This window comes from Ceratocystis lukuohia (assembly GCF_044167205.1).
Source record: "Ceratocystis lukuohia strain C4212 chromosome Unknown Supercontig1_pilon, whole genome shotgun sequence".
Lineage (NCBI taxonomy): Eukaryota > Fungi > Ascomycota > Sordariomycetes > Microascales > Ceratocystidaceae > Ceratocystis > Ceratocystis lukuohia.
The window spans coordinates 120,660-139,462 of NW_027263520.1; the positions used below are offsets into that span (position 1 = coordinate 120,660).

The 18,803-nt window shown below is 49.3% G+C and overlaps 1 protein-coding gene across 1 annotated transcript; it reads right to left on the reverse strand.

Annotated features, from left to right (window-relative positions):
• Positions 1 to 257: 257 nt before the first annotated feature.
• On the reverse strand, positions 258 to 15,281 carry HOO65_010035 (Hydroxamate-type ferrichrome siderophore peptidesynthetase; the record flags this gene model as incomplete). The annotated part of the gene is made up of 8 exons (XM_071005211.1): positions 258 to 395; positions 468 to 8,772; positions 8,863 to 11,038; positions 11,110 to 12,419; positions 12,483 to 12,580; positions 12,683 to 13,086; positions 13,158 to 14,230; positions 14,293 to 15,281. 8 exons carry the CDS (start codon positions 15,279 to 15,281, stop codon positions 258 to 260), a joined length of 14,493 nt encoding a protein of 4,830 aa, XP_070861857.1.
• Between the last annotated feature and the right edge of the window lie 3,522 nt (positions 15,282 to 18,803).

Sequence of the window (18,803 nt, forward strand, 5' to 3'; positions counted from 1 at the left end):
CTGCACCTCAGCACCTAGTCCAGCAATGAGTGAGGCCCGCCTCTTTCAACTAGACTCCCGGCCTATTTTACTGCATGATGTGATCACCGCTGTCAGGTGGCTTTTAAGATGGCTATCGGTAGGATGCTATAAACCAGAAAATCTTTTGATTAAACTTTATAAACAACTTCTAGCTCGGGTCTTTGTAGAGGACTGCCAATGGCCATATTACTGTTTCTTCGACTCAATTACACAGTCATATATGCGTATACCAGGACTTAACGAAAGCCATTTATCTTATCTCGCACACGGTCAACCATTTCTTCCATGTTCCTATACCTTGAAATTTCTTCTGCGCCGAAAATTCCAATGTTGAGTTTATTATCTTCAACAGCTGCTTCAACATCAATAGAATGCTGTACATGAGCACAATGTTAGTCGTGGGCTTCATTATATGGGGAAGGGACTCCGTTCAAAATAAAACTTACTTGGAAACTAGCTTCTAGAGGACTTGGCCAGAATGCATCCTTAACTGGCTGCCACATGTCTCTCGAGGATAGCGTTACGGCTATAGCGTTGCTGGAGGGCGGAAGAGGCGTAGCATAAACGGGCATCTCACCATCTCTAGTGTCCCCAAACTCAACGGCCGGGGCCAAAAAGTTGAAAAAGTGCGGGACCGAAACACCAGTCCAGTTGTAAATCTCATGTAGCCCTGTCTGTGCAAGTATTGGATCAGACAGCAAATGAAGCTCGGATTGGATCTTCCTTGCGGTATAAACAACCGAATCTCCGTGAGCTATGGAAACACTAAGTGGGATGAGACTCAGTGTGGGAAACGTCTTGTGCAATTCCGGGCATGCACCCGAGTTGCCCATATAAATGCCAAGCGTAACATCACACATTCCATTAGCAGTTGATATTTCCTGCGCAAAAATGGCAAAGACAAATGCTTGAATGCTAATATCTTCGCGTGCACAGACACCTCTTGCCGCTGTTAGATCCGGAATCAACGAAGGGCGGAATGATTCAGTGCGGACCTCAGGATTGACGGGCTTGATGTTTTCGAAATTACGGGGAGATGGACCGCGGAAAAGCTTCATGGTCCAGAAGTTCTTGCGCTTTTCGGTAGACAGTAGTGGCTGGTAAAGAAGGCCCTCCCAAGGTGCCATATCTACTATGACATGGTTTTTAGTCGAGTTGCTCTGGATGTCTTGGATATTGTTTGTGAAAACTTCAATAATGGCCGGTAGGCTGTTGGCATCGTAAAGTGCGTGGTGAATTGATAGGATGAAGCTCAAGCTGTTGTCCACAGAAACGGAGATTGAAGCTCTCACAAGCGGCTCATGCTTCCCAAACTTGGGGATTGCATCAGGTAGATGGTAGACCCGGAGTGTGTCGCGGAGGCTTCGGGACAGCGGGGTGAGCACAACTTGCATAAATGGAATCTCCTTGCTTGAATTCGGTATCAAGACAGTCCTCAGTATTGGCAGAGAGCAGACCGTCGACTTCCAAGCGGCCTCGATAGTTGGCGTATCGATTATGGATACTCCGGAAAGCTTGTAGGCGAAGGACGGACAGAAAACAACGCCGTTACTCTGGTGGCATGCAGTCAACATGTATGGCTGCATAGGAAGACAAGGGAGAACGTGGGCAATATCCGAGGTTGGGATGCGGAGTTGAGACGCTACTGAAGAGATATCAGGGTTCCACACAAGCCGGGAAACCGAGGATGAATTTAGGAGGGGTGTCTTTGCTGAGAGACTGGTTTCGATCAAGGGCTTTGATGTCATAGCCATGGACTGGATATCTTCGGCGGTAAGCAACTGGCGAGAAGTGACATGTAGACCTCTCTCTTTGAGAATAGCCGAGACCTTTATGGCAATGATGGAGTCAAGACCAAGCTTGTAGAGGGTGCTGCTTTTGACGACATCTTCAAGTGGAAGCCCCGATGTCTGGGCTAGAACATCACGAATGATGCTTTCTGCTGGGGTCCATGCATCATTCTCCGTTGGACTCTCGTAATCATCACTAATCTCCTCCATGATAGACTGCTGCCTGGGAATATAGGACCAGTTGGTCCCAGAAGCAATGGAAGAGCTGAGTTCCGCAATGTGATCGTTAGGTCGAGAAACCAATACCGCTAGGGTCTTATCAAGCATGGAAAGAATCTTGTCAATCCTAAACTCTGGATCAATGGATGCATGCCACACCACAAGGTCATCAGACAACTCCATCTCAATCGAGATAGGATACTCGGCCTGCGCATCTCCGGCTGAACTCAAGAAAAGAGAGGGTCTGCTGCTTTCAGTCGAGGGTTTCTTCTGGAGGAGGAAGAGTGTGTTGAATAAAGCAGTGGACTTTGAGGTCTTTAAAGCTCCAGAAACAGCCTTGCGGAGAGGGTAAGATTGAAACTGGCGCAGCTGACCAAAGCCTGAATCCAAATACTTGACAAATTCTAGCATGGATCCATGAAGAGTTGCACGAACAGCAACAGTATTCATAGTTGGAAACATAAGACCTTGCGCACCTGCCAGATCGCGACCTGCCAGGACAACACCAAATGTGACATCTAGAGAAGAGACTAGAGATGACAAGACGCTGGACCACACGGCAAGTCCAAGGGATTGTACGGAAACGGATTGAGATTTCGCAAAGCTCTTGACTTCAGCGCTTGATAAGAGAGAAACTAGTTTCAGTTGAGACGCATTGGAGGAGTCTGCAGATGCATCACGGCTGGGGGCAATGAGAGTAGGGGAGGCAGCTGAAAGATAGCTCTTCCAAAAGTCGCTTGCTGCTTGAGACTCTGTCATGAAGATTCCCTTCAAGAAAGGCTCAGGGCTGGGTCGAGCAGTAAGGCATCCATGATAAGCGGAGATAAGATCTTCATGGAGTAGACCAAGAGACCAACCGTCGTATAGAGCATGGGCAATAGAAAGCAAGACAAAGTTCTTTTGTTCGGCTGCGATAAAGCGTACTTGGAACAAAGGCGTCACACTACTATCGGCAGCAGCAGCCTGAGTGCGAGCGTCGGATATGACTTGGGAGAGGCGATCTAAGGACCCAAGATCTAGACTGTCTACCAAAAATGGCCCCTTCCTGACAACCTGCGCAAAAGAAACATCGATTGTTGTGTCTGAAATTGGAGCAAAGCAGGTTCTTAGAATTGGCCGTTCTCTTACCAATGTCTCAAATGCAGATTTTAGTTTACCGATGTCAACACCTGCAGCAACCTCTCGAAGATCGTGATTGAAGTATAGCTCGTAGTCTGACTGGAGCATTTTAGCCACCATTGTTTCTTGAAGGGGAGTTGCAGGCAGAACTGCCTCAACATCATAAAGGCCCGAAAGGTTGACAGAGGATGAGATGCGTTGAACTAGAGCCTTCCATTTGGAATCCCCCCTTTGAGCCTCATACTCAGCTTCGAGGGGTACCAGGGCCGACTGAGAAGAGAGAAACTCTGCTATAGCCTGGACAGTTTCATGCTTCATTATATTGAATGGCGCTAATGTGATGTTGGCGGATGTGCGCAGATGTGAGGAGAAGCGAACGACGTCAATACTGTCTAATCCGAGTGATGCAATCGAAGAACTAGGATTAATCTCTGATATTTCAATGCCGGAGAAGACGGAAAACTCGGTTATGAGAAGCTTAACGAGGGGTGAAAGCAGCGTTTCTTTAGGCAGAGAAGACATAGAGGGGGGCTGTGAGATGGTGGTTGATGAAGACTGCATAGGTAAGGCTACTCTAAATGGCAGGTGAGCGTTAAAACTGTGCACCTTGACTGCCAGCTCATCTAGAATGCCTTGAAGATCGGCTTCATTTAGAATCCCCGGCTTTGCCACAAGCACTAACTGCATCTCGTGGCCGGCAAGTTTAGTAGCCTCAAATGCAAGAGCGTAGTCAGCGTTGGCCCCTGCCCCAGGGATCTCGATTTCTTGCCAAAGATCACTCCAGTTCTGGGTCTGTTCTGTTCGGTATGAAAAAAGTGATTCGAAAAGAGGCTTCCCTCCTCCAAACAACTTCTGAAGGTCCCGAAGAGAGGTGTGCTGGACTTTATGGAGTCCTGCCAAAAACTCCTGGCACCTCAAAACGACATCTGTCCATGTTTCTTTGCCATTCAGCGAAAGATGAAATGGGACGGTATTGAACAATGGACCGATGGTAAAATCGGTGTTTTCGAGTTCCAGGGCTCGACCAGCTGCAAGAATGCCTGTTGTGATATTGCCTGAGAGATGGGAAGAAAGGATAAACATCCACAAGGACAAGGCGATACCAGCCCATGAAGCCCCAGGAGTGGTTTGAGTCGTTATGAGAGGCTTGCAGTCAAGTCTAATTCCTGCCTTGACGGACGCTGGTAAGGGGTGGGATGGAGAGCTTGAATAGGGCACAGAAAACTTGGATGGCGTCCACTCTGCCAAGTGGCGAGCCCAAAATTCTTTGCTCTCCTGGGATTCCCATAGAGGGCCGTAGCATAGCACCTCTTTGAAGGATGGTACTGAGTTAGGGATATCGACCTTGCGCTGTGGGTGCAGGCGGCTTGCAACTTGGGACAGGATCAATCCAAAGCTTTCTCCATCGTACACTCCATGGAAAATTTGCACTATCATCATCTTTTCTGCTGGGGTGGAGACTAGAGTTAGCTCTACAGGCGTGCGTATGACAGGATGATTCTTTTCGATCCAAGTGCTTTGGAGAGAAGCTATCAAGTCAGATAGACCAGACTCATGGCGTAGAGAAACCTCCTTCCAGCAGATATCCGTGCTGCGAAGGGCTGCCTGCACGTATCCAGCCGGCGTAGGGACGAAAGCTGAGCGCAGGATAGCATTATCTTCAACTAGTAGGGCCCAGGACTCTTTCAGTCTCTGAATATCCAGTCCATCACGCAGTCGGAAAACGAATGGATTAAAGTAAATCCCATCTCTATTGATCATGGCACGGGAAATCATGCCATCTTGAAGCGACGTGCATGGGGCCACATACTCGACTGCCTCTGACTGGACTTTCAATGCGTTGATGGCGGTCGAGCGGAAGAAGTGATCACAGGCAGCCACCCTTTTTGCGGCTTCCTTTATCTTGGCCGAACCTGCGCTATCTGCTTCCTTCAAAGCGACAGCAAGCTCTGCAGATGTTGGATTCTGCAAGACCAAAGCTGGAGAGACGCCTTCGAGTCCATGCTTGCGAAGAAGCCGGACAAATCGGGCAACAGAAATAGAGTCAATGCCGCAGTCAAAGAAGCTCGCAGTGCGGTCAACCTCCCGCAGGCCTGAAAAGTCTCTGAGTGCATGGATGATAGTATTCTCGGTATCGCAAGCAGTTCCAAGGGAGCCCCCATGAGCCCTAGCAGAAGAACCTACGTCGGGTGGCCGAGATATCTGCAACAACCTACTAGGGGACAATTCGGAGAACATTGCCCGTAACTGCTTGACCTCGGCCTTGTTGTTAGACGATAGTGGCATAAAAGAAATGCCTAGAATGTAAGTTGGGATCATGTAAACAGGCAGCTTTTCCTTGCATGCGGCTTTGGCTTTGTTGCATAGAGGCGTGTCAATGAGATGGGGCTGTTGCTGGCCAGAGGCGGTGGCCGTAGTTGCACAGCTCTTGGCATCTTCAGAAACAAAGGCAACTAGCAAGTCCTTGCCCGTTACTCTGTGCTTCGCCACAAGGCAAACGGCATGCTTGATTTCCCGCACTTTAGTGCAAATTGCATGACTAATTTCGCCGAGTTCAAGACGCTGGCCACGTAACTTGACCTGGTCGTCAGCTCTTCCAAGGAAATCAAAGGATCCATCACATAAGATCCGCACAAGATCGCCAGTTCGATAAACACGTTCCCCGAAGGTTTGCAGTATAGGAAAGCGCTCTTCAGTTAAGTCAGGACGACCTAGGTAGCCCTTTCCAACTAGAGGACCAGACACACACAGCTCACCGACACCTCCTCGTAGAACTGGAATGTCTGTGCCAGGTGCTAGCACAAAGGACCCAACATTTGGGAACTGCTTCCCGATGTTAGCTGGCCGTCCGTTTTCCGGGACCTTTTGCCGCATGGTCACACCGATTGTGGCTTCGGTAGGACCGTAGGCATTGTAAATGACCTTAAGAGGGCCCCACGAATCCAGAATTTCCCGTCGCAGCTGCTCGCCACCCGTGATGAAAACCCCGTTCCACAAGCTAGGCACCTTTTCTGGCCTCACCAAAGCCGCTAGACTTGGGGTGAGATCCACATGTGAAATGCGTAGAGTGGCCAACGTGTGCTCAATATCAGCCAGGATAAGGTCGCGAGGGGCAGCAACTACAGGCATACCAACCGACCACGTCCAGTATTGTTCCAGGACGCAAACATCAAAATGGAAGGCAGCAAACTGCAGACAGCGGCTAGAGGAAGTAACAGTCCCTTCAAAGAGGTGCTGGAAAGCTTTCATGCCCTGAACTGCGTTGCTATGCGTTAGCTCACAGCCCTTTGGCGTCCCAGTAGTACCTGAGGTATAGAGACAGTAGGAGCGCGTGTCAGGACGGGCGAGACTGGTCGGGTGTCGCTCGGGAACTGGCCGACTCATTAAGGTGTTAACATCTAGCGGAAGAAGTGCATTGGGATCTATGTCAAGAGCTGGCCCGGAAGAGGCGCAAACAACGAGGGTAGCTTTTGAATCGGCTAGAATAAATTGCTTGCGAGCAGACGGAGCAGACGGGTCCAAAGCCAAAAAGGCGCATCCTGCTTTAAGAATGCCTAGAATGGCAAAGTAAGCTTCAGGGCATTTATCAAAATGGATTGCAACGACGTCATCTATCTGGACATGCGAACGTAGCATCTCTGCTACCACATCTCCAAGCTGGTCGAGCTGCTTGTACGTCCAAGACCGCGACGCTACCTGATCACCATCTATGGCATCGATGAACTCGAGCGCTGTAGCTTCAGGCTGCTTTCTTGCCATGTTCTCGACAAACTCATGCAACAAAGAATGGCGTGTAGGGATTAAAGGCACGGCAGGCGGCAAAACCGATACGATTTGCTTGTTATCTTTCCAGAGCTCATCCCGACTGCCATCAGGATTGCGAATCAAGTCCGAAAAGACCGCGTCGATTTGCTGGAGCATCAGCTTGGCTTGTTCGGAGGGAACAACATCGGACCAAAAGATGAGTTTGGCTAAGAGGCCCTCGGCGCCGTTGCTCGAAATTTCAAGAGAGACAGGGTACGTCACAGTTCCTTCGTCTTCTAGTATCTGCCAAGGAAAGTCCGCATGATTGTCGTCTCGCTGCACTACTAAAATAGTATCAAACAAGCGGCTGTTCGGCCTGCCAACCCAGCAATTGATGTCGGAGAGACGCAAGTATTGGTGCCTCTGCATCTTCATGGCGCTCTTTGACGAAGCTTCAAGCAGGTCTCTGTTGTTGACAGAGTCACACAGCACTATGGGAAGTGTAGTTACACACGGGAAAGGAGCATCTTCAAGCTGTGGGTCTGTACGACCTGAGAGGACAAGTCCAAATGTCACATTGGTTTCGCCCAAGTACGCGCCCAAGACACGTGTCCATGTTGCTTGCATATAGGCCTGGGTTGATATCCCATTGTCTCTGATGCTCTGTTTTATTTCTGCAGCTGAAGGCGAAAGGGACAGAGATAACGAGAGCGATTTCTTGGACGAGACTGACAATGGAGTTAATGTAGGGAAGTCATTTACAACCATTGCCTTGCCAATTTCCCTCCAGGTCTTTTCAGCTTCTACTGAGGATGAGACATGCAGAGACTCAAGCTTCTTTACTGCCAGATCAATGCGGCTTGCAGACACATAGTTACCGCGGAGAATATCCGAGAACGCCGTCAAAATCATTTGCAATGAGGCTGCGTCATACAGTGCATGATGGAGGGCGAAGGCCAGAATTAAGGATCCTTTGTCATCCTCAAATAGGGCCACTGCCCAAGCAGGAAAAGATAGATCATTTAGAGCAGACCTCGCGCAGCTTGTCTTCCATGCATGTAAATCAAAGTGGCTGTCTCCTTCTTGAAGTGGAACTAAAATGGAAGGATAAACTAGCATCTGATTTGCAGCGCGCCCGACACTGCTGAGATCAGCAGGTACAAATCCGGCTCTCAGCATAGGCTGTGCGGTAACAAGGCCTTCTAAAGCGTTCTTGATTTGATGGCGTGTTATGCTTTTATCCATTTGAAGCACTAGATGATTGAAATATGCAGTTCCATCGGTCTTGATAAATTCCGCTATCATGGCATCCTGCATTGGTGTGCAGTCAAACACCATTTCTTCGCATGGTGGGCTTCCGCTAATACCAGTGACGGGGGTCATTTCAGGACTTGATCTTGGCGTCATAATAGCATCGGAGGAAGCGGGGGTGTCATATTTCTGGTCTTGGAGATTTGAAGTGATAGTTATCCGCTCAGCAAGAGATGCACAAGATAGACACTCCAAAACATCAACTCCGGAAACTGAGAACCCTTGCATACGAAGAGCAGACGCAACTTGCACAGCGTTGATGCTATCCAGACCAAGTTGGTAGATAGTCGAGTAGGGCTTGACTTTGGACTCTGCAACATTGGAGAGTTTAGCAAAGACGGCGCGTATAGCTAATTCCGTATGAGACCATTCGTAGGAGTCAGCCGTAGATTGTATAGGAGGTCGCTTGCAGTCTTTTAGTGTCGGCGAATGCTCTCTAATCAGCTTCAAAGACTCTGGAAGTAACTCAAACTCCGGGATACTGCTAAACGGCAAGGTAGCGATGCGTTCCAATACGTAAGCCAGAAGCTCTATCAGCTTTTCCACGAAAGGCGTAGAGACAAACGACCTAAGGGGCAAGATTAGTATTTATAATAAAATAGGCAACATATCTTGTTACAAATAGAAGTTGCTCATCTCAAGTTTCGAGTTGACTTACACGTCATAATGCAACAGAACATCAAAGCTATCAGCTGCTGATGATAGCTGAACTTCACAGACAATCGGAACGTCCATCTTGCTGTCATCGGATAATGTTTCCCAGACAGCATTGTCGCGGCTAGTAGAGCTGGGCGGCTGTAGCAGCAGCAGCGTATTGAATAACGAGCCCGGCCCTGCTCTCTGCACCACTTGGCGCTGGATATCACGCAGAGCAGTGAACGTGTAGGGCACAGTTTCAGTGTTGAGAGATTGGAAGTGCTTAACTAGCTGAATGATTTGCAAGAAGCGGTGCTTGTCAAAGTTCACGCGGAATGGAAGAGTGTTGAAGCAAGGCGCAACCAAGCAATCGAAATCTGCCACATCAGCGTTTCTGCCGGCAAAAACGTTGCCAAAGCAAACATCGGCCATTTGCAAAGAAAGCCCAATAGTTGTGGCCCAGGCGGCTTGGAAAACTGGGAGAAGGGAGACGCCGGCTTCCCGAGCGCGACTTTCAAGTTTTGACAGTCGAGTTGAAAAGTTGCAGCGCATGACGGTTGATTTCAGATCTTCAGCAGAGCTTTTGTACCCGACACTTGGTCTCTTGTCAAAAGGATTCGGAGTGAAGCCTTCAAAATGTGCCTCCCAGAACGACATAGTTGAGGTGGGCAGAGTCAATGCAGACTTCAAGAACGCACCATAGTCTGCATCAGGGGGTACCTCTGTACCAGAAGCTAGTGCATCGATTTCAGAAAAGAGAATATCCATGGCTATTCCATCGTAAAGCGCATGATGCATTAGCATGCACAAAATATCCTGTCCATTCTCACAAACAGTGCCTAAGCCAATAGGGGCCCTGAGACTTCCCACAGAAGAACCAAGAGCATGCTTGATGCGAGAAAAGCACTCCTCTATCGAATCGCTTTCGCTAATCCATACTAGCTCGCACGAGGCAGAAAGCTGAACTTGAACAAAAGGAAACTCAATAGTTGGGCCAGGCATGAAGCATGTACGCAAAATGCCACGGATCGAATGTATTTTTGTCCAAAGAGATCGGACCTCAGATACTGGAATTTTCAGAGCAAATGTAGAGCGACACAGATACGTATCTTCGTGAGCCGAAGCAAGCATAGCAGTTTGGAGGGGCAAACAAGGAAGCACAGCTTCGACGACGAGACCTTGATCATGGAACTTGGCAGTTGTTTGTGCCACAAAACTCTCGTCGATCCAGGAATCAGGAGTAGGTTCAGCACGAGGGGGCTCGGCGTGGGACGAGGGACCGATTTGTTTACTCAGCTGTGCTACAGTGGGAAACCGAAACAAAGAGGCTACAGGCACCTTGCAGGAGAGCAAAAGAGAAAGGCCTTTAGCAGCGCGAATGGCCGCAAATGAGTCCAGGCCAAGAGAAGTCAGGGGCGTCCATAGTCCAATAGTGCTGACATCAATATCAAGAACTGTTGCAATTGCTTGAGCAACAGCCTTTTCATGAGGGGACCATGAACCTGCTTCGAGAAAAGAGTTTCCATCTCCTGATACCGGAGTACCGAAGAGTGCTGCCTCTTCCGAGGAAAGGCGAGAGAATAGTTCAACCAAAGATTTGCGATCGATCTTCCCGCTCGGAGTCAATGGTACGCTACCGACTGGAATGACAAATGATGGGATCATGTAGCTAAGGAGGCTACTCTTGAGCTGGGAAAAGACCAACTTCCTAAGGCTTTTGTGCTTTTCCGATAAGCTCTGTCCGCAGTTGGAAACATAGAAGCTGCTCAAAAGACCGTCTTTGACCAAGATCGTCACACTAGCACTCCCCAAGCCTGAGTTGGTGATGATGCCATTGATCTCTCCGACATCAACCCGCTGGCCCCGAACTTTGAGCTGGTCATCTATGCGGCCCAGGATCATTAAAGACCCATCGGGGAGCATTCGGCCTAGGTCACCGGACCGATAAAGACGACCATACACAGGATGCATTTGGTACTTGGCCGCAGTGAGCTCAGGCGAGTTAAGATATCCTGCAGTAATCTGGTCGCCGCCAAATACCAGCTCTCCAACAGAGCCAATCGGTAGTGCAGTAAGAGAAGATGGAGACATCACGAAAGACGAAGTGTTGGTAAAGGAAAAACCAAGATGGCCAATATATTCGCCGGGCATCATTTGCTTGACTGTGCAAATGTTGGTAGTCTCAGAGGGACCATAGCCTGTCATTAATCTGTTAGCTCCTTGTCATTTATGAATAGCTAGAACATGTTTCTCATCTTTGCATTCTTACCTTGGAACAGCGAGCCATCCACCGCCCATTCTCTGTACACGCCTTCGGTCATTGGCTCACCCGCTGTTACGAGGAACCTAACTTCTGGGACGGCTTCTCTCCGAACCAGAGAAGCAACGGTTGGGGTCATGCTTAGATGCGTAACTTTCAGTTCTCTGATAGCCCCTTCTAAATCCTCAAAAAGAGTCTCTTTGGTTCCGGTACACAGAGGCAGTCCACAGATCCACGTCCAGAAAATCTCAAAGACTGAGACGTCAAAGGCCTGACTACAGGCTTGCAGAAGGCGAGAATTCTCAGAAACGGGATATAGCTTGCTCAATACATCCACATTTCCGAGAAGGTTGAGATGAGTAGCTACAACGCCCTTAGGTACGCCAGTTGTCCCAGACGTGTAAATGATATAAGCGGGTCTGTTGGGGTCGAGTGACGGCCAAACACTCTCCCGGGAGAGGCTAGACAAGTTACTTGTTTCGAGGTTGACAACCTGGCAGTTTAGTGAATGGCCAAGTGTTTCTAGAGTGCCACTATCAACGAGACAAAGCCCTACATTGGCATGCTCAATAATAGTGGCAACTCGGGCATGCGGAGTAGATGGCAATAAAGGAAGGTAGGCATGTCCTGACTTGACAATCCCTAAAATCGTCTTATACAGCAAAGGACTCTTCTCCATTATGACGGCCACGACGCCGCCAGTGGGTGTCGGCGGAAAGATGCACTGTATCAACCTAGCAATCTGGTTTGCGCAGTTGTTTAGGTCTCTGTAAGACAGAGTTTCGATCTCAGGGGGTGTCCCAGCTTCCACGGGCGCTTTGAGGAATATCAGGGCATCTTTATGGGGAGCCTGAGCTACAGCTTGCTCAAATGCAACCGAAACATCAGGAATTCGAGAGAGGGGTTCATGGACAGGGTTGTAGATAGAAAGAAGATCATTGCCTAAGCTGAGGGTGATCTCATCTAGGGTGTTAACTGCGCCTGTAGATAGCAAGAAGACGCTCTCCTCGAGCTGCTTGGTTAGAATTTCCGCGACACTGCTTGGCAAGACCATCTCATTGTACGTGATGGAGCAGAAATATTTATCGCCAGCAGGCTGAATTTCAACAAGGATGTCGCTCTCCGAGTAGTCCACATGGCCTATCTCATGGACAAGAGACTCCGCTTCAACAAGGGTTTCCTGGTATGCAAACAAGACATTCCACAAGGGAGTCCCTGGCCCAGCTTGGATGACTTTCTTAATATCCCGCAATGGCATGGCAAGGTAATCCAATATAGCTCTTTCAGTCGAGTGAACTAGGCGCAACGCTTCTGCTGCACTACTAGTTGTAGAGAGGTCTGTACGTAAAGGCAAAGATGCCAGGCAGGGCCCAATTACGGACTCAATACCGGGCACTGGGATAGTGCGCCCGGAATAGACATTGCCAATGACAACTGATGAACTTGCTGTCATCTGAGACAGGAGCCATATGAGCGCGGTCTGGAAAAACGTTTGGGGGGCACATCTCAAAGCTCTGGAAGCTCTCATAAGCCCAGATTTGGAAAGGCGATCTAAGCAGGCCACATGAGATGCATTGCTTACTTTTGCAGTATCGCAGCGTGCCCATTGAGACAGGTGAGGAAACGCGGCAGGCTCCCATCCATTCAAATGACTTGCCCAAAATGCTGAGCAATTAGACTTAGCAATGAGCTGACTTTGGGCAAAAAAGGCGGTCACTATGGAAAATGGCGGCCGAGGAGACACGGACTTGGATCGGAGCAGGTCCGACCAGTCCGCGCGGAGCATATCGAGAGACCAGCCATCGTATAATGCGTGGTGAATGTGAAGAATGACGGCCGGCGCGCTTTCTGGGGATAACTGAGAAAGACTGATCACAAGGGGTTGCGTAAGGCCAATAGAAATGTTGGCTGCCGGCCCGCCACTCTTTCCATCAAAAACTCGAATCACATCGCGCTGGGCTTCTTTTTGAGGATAAGCTGCGCAAACTGCCCATTTGGTAGCTCAACAAAGCTAGAGCGTAACATGGGATTCAAAGATACAAGCTCCTTGAACGAACTTTGGATCTGATTGAGAGTAACACCGCAATCAAAGGCTAGGGAAATTTGATTACAATAAGCCTTGCTATCTTTGGCTGTTTCTGCTAGCATGGCGTTCTGGATAGGCGCACAGGACATGACTGCCTCGACATCTTCTCTTGGCACCAACACATCAGATATACTCTCATACGCAAGATCAACGTTTGAGTTTACACCAACGACTGTATCCTGCCGGGCAGAGGAGGCAGCTAGATGAGCAATATCAAGTATGCGTTTAGCGCGCAGGATCTCCAGAGCATGGATGTTGATACCACCTTGACGTAGTCTTGCTGCAAGACGTAGAGCAACCAAAGAATCAACTCCAGCAGATGCCAGCGCCATTTCGGTTGATACTGAAGCCCCGACTAGCTCTTCAATTTGCCCAAGAATTCGTTTCTGAAACTCATCAAGGTCCTTGTCTTCGCCAGTAGCGCTCTCTTCGGCCATACGAGACGCATACTCGCCTTTAAGAGTTTTGCGATCGACCTTTCCGGAAGCAAGACGAGGAAAGGATGCCATTGTGACAATTTCTCCAGGCAGCATATAAGTCGGAAGCCATCTTCTGCACTCAGCCGCAATCTGGATTGAGACTGGGGCCAGATCGCCGGTGTCTTGTCCGTCGAGAGTCTGCTCTATGGCGCAAAATAGAACTAGGACCTGGCTAATGACCGCAGCCACCGCGCCATGACATCCTGGAAAACGCAGAGCGGCGTGTTCTACTTCTCCAAGCTCCATCCTTTGGCCCCGAAGCTTGACCTGACCCTCAGATATCCGGCCTAGACACTCAAACGTGCCGTCAGGGCGCATGAGTGCTCGGTCGCCACTCCGGTATAACAATCCAAAAGGAGTGTCGATGAAAGCAGCTGCAGTCTGCTCCGGGCGGTTAATGTAGCCATCAGCAAGCTGGTAGCCGCCAATAGCGAGTTCCCCAACGTCCCCAACCTCGAGCACCTGGAACGGGCCGTCCTCAGATACGACAAAACACGAAACCGGATCCAGAGGGAAGCCAATGCTGCTAGGTGACGCATTCGCTGGGAGGGCTGGGGCCAGAGTACTGTGCCGAAGTTGTTAGTTAGTGTGAGATGAGCAGGAATGCAAAGCCGGCGATGCACTTACCAGTGAATAGCAGCCTCTGTTGGCCCATACATTGCCCACAGAATACTTTCCCGGGCCTCCGAGCCACCAAACTCTGAGATAACTCTCTCTGTGAGCATTTCGCCGATCGTCAGCAGTAACTTTAGCTCTGGGGCGTGCTCTCGCTTAACCAAAAGGCTCCCTGCCACAGACGGTGTCAACTCGCAAGCGTCTACACGAAGCTTACGAATTATGCCTGGCAGATCATCCAGCATGGCTGGGCGGTAAGCCGAGACCAAAGTTGCTCTGCGAAACAGGGGAAAGAATATTTCAAAAACTGAGACATCAAATGTCGGCGCAGCAAACTGAAGGAAACGAGAAAACGATGGAATATGGCGGTTGTGTGCTAGCAAAGACTGGGTAGCAGCCCGGTGTGACACTCCAACGCCTTTGGGGACACCTGTTGATCCTGAAGTATACATTACATATGACAAAGAGTCTGTATGGACATTCGCAGCGCCGGGGCCTGCTCCGGAGTGGAAATCAGTAGCCCTGGCTCGCATCTCGCCGAGCCGCACCGCCAAACAAGACACCTTGGAAGTACATGCAAAGCTGCCAGCCGCATCTGGCGCCACAAGTACCAGACGCGCATCTACGTCATTGAGAATAAAGTTGAGCCGGTCGGGAGGCGTGTCCATATTGAGAGGACAAAAGGCCGCGCCGGCCCGCAGAACTGCAAGTTGGGCGATGTAGAGCTCCAAGCATTGGGGTAGCAAAATGGGAACCACCGGCTGTCGGTTGCCCAGAGTGTCTTGGCACAGCGAGAGATGCTGTGAAATTTCGTCCCCTAGAAGCGACGACAAAGAGTCAAGCTCGGCATAAGAAACCGAGTCTATAGTGTTGTCCTTGAGAAGAGCCTCGATAGCTACTTTTCTCGTGTCAAACTCAGCATCGCTATAGCCTTCAAGTACAAGCTCGTGAAGCAGATCTGGGCCAGAGACCCTGGTCGGCTGCTGGTTGGAAGCAGCCATGACTCGGGAAAAGGCAGTGAGAGAATAAACCTCCAGAAAAGGGAATAACAAGGAACAAAGAGACAGGCTTGGCGGGTTCTAGAAAGCCAAAGTCTAGGGGACAGAAGTCCAGCAGCGTAATAATAGTTGTTTTTTTTGGTCAGGGAGGAAGTTGGAATCAGAAGCAAAGTTAAAGAGAGAGACGAGAATCTACAAGTTCAACGTCAAGCAACAGATGAAGTGTGAAATGAGTTAGGAAAAAAAAAAAAAAAAAAAAAAAAAGAAAAAAACAAAACCCCCCGGTGCACGCAACAATAGCTTTTAAAAGCCCACGACGAAGCAGCGAACAAAGGAAGAGGAAAAGAAACAATAACTAAATAGCCACTAAAAAGAAGGCTAAATTTACACTAGGCTAGCAAAGCTTGCTGAGGAGTGGACAAGCGAGCCTTCGTTTCTGGCTTGGTTGTTTTTGTGCATGAATTACGGGTAGGACAAAAGGCGCAGGGCGGGCTACTGTCGCGGCTTTAGTCAGGGTTTCTATTATCCTTCGGCCTCTCCCCTCTGTCTGCTTCTTGACGGCTTCACCTCTTTTTCCCTGTCCCTAACGTGTTCTCCTCTTTCCATCTCCTGCTCCCCTCCTCTCTGCCCTCCTCAAATCCATCCATACACAGCTATCCCAATAGAACCACACACTACCGATCTGGCTTTTGCTCTTTTGTCATTGGTTACAAGTATTTCTTCTTTTCTCCCTATTCTGCACGCCCCTCTTCTTCTCCCGCTCGCCTTGTATAAGCTTCGAGTTTCACGCACTCTAAGCCTGACCCAAGTTCAGGCCGTGTTTTGCTCTCTAATACGAATGCCAGCGCTCGTCGATCTATCAAGGCCTTTTCTTTTAGGAGACGTTCTCAGCGCCTATCCATTCCTGCTGCCAATGTACTATTACTAATGATCCCAGTGCTCCATCAGCCTATGTCGATAGTGGCCCCGTATTGTAAAAGCCGCTATTAGATGTTCTTCACGTCTCTCTTTGCGTATATATGCCTGCGTCCATGTGCATATCCATAGTCATATGCGCTGATTGTTTCCCACCAGCCCCAGCCCATCGCTTGTCATCAAGCGTTCTGCTGCAGGTACCTCCCTGGCGTGCAGCTTATATCAGGCGCCTGTGCATGGGCTGTTCGGGCCCATAGAGTGTCATAGCATCGCCTGCTTCAGCAGGGCACCCAAACACTAGGAAACTGGCTGATAACAGGCTTTTTGCCTAATTCAATGCTATGATATCTGTCCTGGCCAATAGCACAACATCTAAAGAGCTGACAACGGTTTTCAAAGCATCGCTTCTAATTGCTCGGCTTGCAGTCTACGTCCACGCACGGGACAAGCAAGAGGCCATCTGACGTGATGTGCAGGTGTCTATGGACTGCCATCACGCCTTGCTCTTAGCGTGGGCGCGTACAAAGAAAGGAATACACCGACAATCGGTATCACCACGAGGGTGACCCCCAAAGCCCCAAAGCTGCCAACAGCCCGCGGCTTATTGTCTCATGGTCATGCCAGGCACTTGTCGCAATCCTGTTTCCCCCTCCATGTAATGAAGAGTTCTGGATCCAGCCTATAAGATGCGTCCGATTACTCATACACACCTTTGACGCTTCTCCACTCCATGGTAATCCTCGGTGGGCAGCCCACTCTCTCTCGGCTATTCCGCTGGGAGATATTCAATCTTGCAAGGGCTAGCCAGCTGGCTGTGTGTGTGTTTTCCAAAAAGATGCAACCAAAGGAACCATGGGATAACAAAAGCCATGTTTCCGGCCCGGGCCGTCGCCTCAACGGTGAGCAGCAAAGGCTATACGAGAATGTGTGTCAGCCAGCAGTGTTGTACAACTCACGTAATGATCATAGGGCAGCGTAGAAATTAAAAGACTCTCTCAGCCGAGGCTTTGTGTGCCACATGTATTGGCTAGCGAGTTTTCCCATAGTTCCAGCTTCATTCCAACAGCCAGCTGGCTACTTGATCCAGTTAAACATTGGACACTGCTCCATGTACTCCAACTCTGATAGCTTATGACAGCTGGGCCTTCAGATTGACGCGTGTCTGTCTGCAAGTACCTACGTCGAGTCCACTGAGTACAACTCTCTCTGCTTTTACCGAATAGAGAAATTCTTCCTTGCGCGAGAGCTTGGGTCATTATGGGTTTCATTCATCTGCAGAGAACTTGGCCTTTGGACACCAGTAGGGTTAGCACACCAGCAGCCATCGACTTGAAGCAAATACCAGGGAGAAGTCAAGCGCAATCAAGTGCCAAAGAAGCCCAGAACGGGCCACAGAAACGTCTGTGCAAGATTAATATCACGTAACGAATAACACCGGCCACTCCCTTGCGTTCTCGCAGGATTCGAGTCTAGCTAGTGTGTAAAAGCCACCCTCCCAGTACCAACTAGACTCTTGGTTGTTCTTTGTCCAGAGGTCTGTCTCGCGGTGCTATGTTTATTGGCTACAGGGGCACGGGTACATGGGTGCGTACAAGGATAGATGGACATGCAAATAACCCTCTGACTGTAGATTGATAAGCCTAGAGTCCCATTATTTGTAAATAGGCAGCTGGGGTGGGTGGGATTTGATACAGGCGCTCGGCTCAAAATAGCACCGAAACCAGAAGCTAATGCCGAATGTCTGCTACAGCATTGGAAAGTAGCATTGCACAGCTGGCATGACTCCATAGACAAGCAAGTATCAACGGAGGGATGCTAGCCTCTAGAGAGCCACGCTCTGCCAAAACAAATCCATCATTCGCTCTTTGTCTAGAAACCACTTTTCCGAGGTAGCTGGAGGTAGTGCGTCTCGGATCTGATAATAAATGTGCACGCTAGTATGCATGCACTTTTTGCCCAAGGAATAGACACCTGACGGCCGACCTACCGGGGCGGTGGTGCTTGATTTGGGTTAAGCTCGCTGTGTCTTTGGATCTTTTACTTTGTTACTAGGATTCTTCTTTTGCATTTTTATTTATTTTAATTACATAGTTACTATTCACATGAAAATGCCGGCTTGATGCTAGCCACGGACAGCCGGCCTTTGCTTCCCCCCTGGCTTAGTCTCAAAGGATCACACCAGCGTATATTACTGACGAAACATCTGACATTGCCTCCCACGAATTTATACACATAATTCTTTTTTATCAGATCCATCAGATTAGATAATTCCCTCACAGTTTGCTGCCGGGGCCTGTCCCCCCCCCCCCCCCCCCAAGCGATGCACAACGCTTGAGGCTGTGGCCACTAACTTGCTTTTGGCCGTCTGTTTTGACAGCTAAGCCAAGCATTTTTCATTTCTTCTTTCCTTGGCCAACGCTTGAAAACTTTTCCAACTTAAAAAAAGATGAGGTAATATGCTAGGCTTCCTGTGCCCGTGTACTAGAGAATCTCGCAGATCTTTTGCTTTCTAATTTCTCTGCTTTGTCGTTGTCTTCGGCAAGGCCCTTTCATGCCCTGCCCGACATCGGAAAAGGCCTAAAAACAAACTGCTTCGTGTTATCAGATCCT